This window comes from Crinia signifera, chromosome 19 (assembly GCF_055691185.1).
Source record: "Crinia signifera chromosome 19, ASM5569118v1, whole genome shotgun sequence".
In the NCBI taxonomy this organism is placed as follows: domain Eukaryota; kingdom Metazoa; phylum Chordata; class Amphibia; order Anura; family Myobatrachidae; genus Crinia; species Crinia signifera.
In genome coordinates this window covers 22,749,425-22,752,936 of record NC_139226.1, presented here as the reverse complement: position 1 = coordinate 22,752,936, position 3,512 = coordinate 22,749,425, and the positions used below count along the sequence as shown (strand labels likewise).

Sequence of the window (3,512 nt, the reverse complement as noted above, 5' to 3'; positions counted from 1 at the left end):
ATAGGTTCCCTTAACAAATGATTACATCATTGATGATTAGACTATTTTCGCTAAAGGCACAATAGCCAACTCCCACTGCATACCGGAAGTGCAGCGCCGCATCACTGGAAGTGTGGTATCCGGCCTCTGCAAGGCGCAATAACCAACTTCCACTGTGTACCAGAAGTGTGGCACCTCATCACCGGAAGTGTGGTGTCCAGCTCCCACATAAATAGGCTGAACCTCCATTTGGAGGCGGAAGTACAGGTGCCCCACTTCCTGTTGAGTGGGTAGGAGATATGTTCCTGGTCACATGTTCCCAGTCACATGACCGTAGGTATTGAAAGCGGCTGCGACAGCTAAATTAGTTGCTCCCCACAAGTTTGGCACTGTAAATATATTAATAGTGCTATTTCATAGGGAGGAAATGGGGTTCCGGTTCTTTCAAAGTCTGGTCATGTTACCCGCAAATTTTGGCATATCAAATACTTATACAAATATATTTTTACTACAAATTCCTATACTGTAAAGACAATGAGAGGGAGTACTGTTTTTCCCTTTAAACAAACTGAGGAGAAATAAAATGCCCCTCTGTCAGTTGCCATAGCAACTTGGGATAACAATCTATCTTTTACACATTGTACATTAAAAAATAAATAATAATAAATAAATAATTAGTAAAAAAAAAACACTAAACATTAAATAATCATGAAATTCTAGTAAGAATTATGAATTCTTTGGTGAAAGTGCTTAGATATATATATATATTTTTTTTTTAATTTAGTACTTTTTTGTATATAAGTGAGAGTCTATCGAGTAAAATAGTTACAAAAATTAATCAATTTTACACAAATGAAAAAACAAAACATGCAAGATACAGTATGATGATTAAAGGTGATAAAATATTGTTTTTAAAGTATCATCAATTGTTTAAAACTTGTGGAATATTTTGTGAAGAGGAAGAAGCTAAGAAAAAGGGAGAAGGAAGGAAGAGTTTTATAGGAGGATGTTGAGTTCAACGGACTCATTCAAACCTCCTGGATGTATGGAGCCCAAATTATGCATCCAGAATACTTCTTGGTGGCTAAGATTTCTGAAACGTTCCCCACTACTTAGATGCTTGACGCGGCTAATTCCTGTAGAACGTGTCACTCATGATGAGTTATTTGCTTCAACTTGAGTAACGATGTATGAAGACGCATCTGCAGTTTTGCAGATGTGTGTTTCTCTCTCATTGCTAGAAGTTATAATCAGCAGCAGGTCCAACCTTAGAGGAGATGGGGGGTTAGAGGGATGGGGGAGGTAAGAGGATACAGGGGGTGCAGGTGTGTGTTGGGAGATGATGCAGGAAAACTGCCTGCTTTCCTGGTGGCGGGGGAGTGCCACCTGCTTTTTGGGACCCTCCCGACTGTTCTGGAGGACGAGGCAGGAATGTAAATAACATATTTGATGGAGTCAAGGAGAGCATAGATAATTTTGTGGTTGTGGACTCATCCTTTAATAACTAACAACATTTTCTAAAATAGGGGGCTTACTTAAAGCATAGTGACTTTGGGTATACTTACTTGTTTCCCTATGTGCCAAAGAAAATATAAAACTGCAGTATTGTTGATTCTAGTATATACACTTACATACTTCTAATTTCTCCTCTCCCAAATAGGGATGCTTGATTCACTTTAGGGGGCTACCCACACTGTCATAAAATCAGGCCCCGCCTCCAAGGTGTGAAATACCTGCGATTTGCGGGTCGGCAGATAGGAAGTGGAGTTAGATGATGTAATGCCTATTTTTAGCCCCTCCCCCACTGCACTGTCTCTCCGGTGTTACTGATTTTATTTTCATCCTGCCCGCTTCACAATGAAGTGGACAGCATGCGAATGGATCTATGAGAGTCTCCTATCCTTCCAGAGACTACGTGAAAAAATGGTGTGCCTCTTACAGCTTCCAGGAGGGTAGGCAAGTATGTTCTGGCAGATGAAATATTCATGAATAAAGCTGTACTGTGATGGGTAAAATAAAACGCAACATGCAAATTATGGAAAATAAACATGAGTTATGATGTCAATATTGCGATTTAAATTTTATTGCAATTTAAACCAGTGGAGGCTCCCGGGGTTGGGCTGCAGCACAGATCAAAATTCAAATAGGCAAGATACACCAATTGCCAGTGAGTCAGTTTGGAACGGCAGTTGGGGTAGCTCCGCTATTTGAATGATTAACTCCTCTGGAGCCGCCACTGAGTTACACAGAGAACATCATTAATAATACCACTGTATATGCTCTATTCTACTTTCAGGACACCATCTACTGTGCAATATGATCGCTCGGACAATCAGACGTTCTCTAATGGGACTGGACCTGATAATTTCTACAATTTTCATGGACTATACAAATTTCTGACAGTACTTTTCTACAGTATCATTTTTGTTTTGGGAATTGTAGGAAACAGTTTGGTTATCTGGATCGCTGGATTTCGGCTAAAGACAATCAGTGCCGTGTGGTTCCTTAACCTGGCCATAGCTGACCTCATATGTTGTATGTCTATCCCATTTAAATGTTTCCATATTACTGATTTTCTCGTGAATTTCTTATGGTTTATGACCATGTTCGCTAGTGTCTATTTTTTAACCGCCATGAGTATTGATCGCTGTGTTTCCATAATGTGGCCATTTTGGTCCAAATCATACAGAACACGTAAGTTAGTTTGCTACATTTCGGCAATAGTTTGGGTGCTGAGCATCATCCTGAATTCCCGTCATATAATTAAGACATATGACAGATTTTATGATATGAACGTGAGCATCAGAAGATTTGTCATGGTGTTTATTGTCCCCTTTTCTGTCATTCTAATGTGTTATTGTCTAATCTGTTTTAAACTTAGAAAAGTTAAGACACCGAGGAGGAAACAGCGTCCCTATAAGATTATAACTGCTGTCATACTGTGTTTCTTCATCTGTACATTGCCATTTAACATTTTTCCATTAGTGGCGAGATATGATTATTTTACAGATGACATAATAATTCACATTTCTGCGTGGCTGATTTACTTCAACAGCTGCATCAATCCCATCCTCTATGTCTTAATAGGCCAAAACGTTAAAGATATTTTAAAGCAATCACTAACATCCAGACTGGAAAGGGCTTTACATGACTGATATAACCAGACTTATACAGGTGTATTATGTAAGGTGCAGATTTTTTAAAAATCAGGTTGTACCTACTTATCTTGAACCTTCTAGAAGATGACAGCTAGCCTCTGATTGGTTGAAACATCACCACTTCTAAAAACTAACACTTTAGTAAATACTATATATATCTTCTAGAGATAAAATGTCCCTGATTAGTTAATTAAAGATACAATATTTACAATGTTATGTTGCTAAAGTTTAAGTGCCACAATTTCACATGTGATTTGACCTTCCACGCGTTGGAGATTCCAGCTACGTATTCCTGCATCACGGACAATAGGCCGGTGATTATAGTATGCTTTTAAGAACTGTTTTAAACCAGTTCTCTTATTTAGCTGGTAATTG

At 38.6% G+C, this 3,512-nt stretch overlaps 1 protein-coding gene across 1 annotated transcript; it reads left to right on the top strand.

Moving 5' to 3' along the window:
• Positions 1-1,165: 1,165 nt before the first annotated feature.
• On the top strand, positions 1,166-3,134 carry LOC146041484 (C3a anaphylatoxin chemotactic receptor-like). Its single transcript, XM_083161457.1, has 2 exons — positions 1,166-1,281; positions 2,276-3,134. Exons 1-2 carry the CDS (start codon positions 1,166-1,168, stop codon positions 3,132-3,134), a joined length of 975 nt encoding a protein of 324 aa, XP_083017583.1.
• Positions 3,135-3,512: the final 378 nt, after the last annotated feature.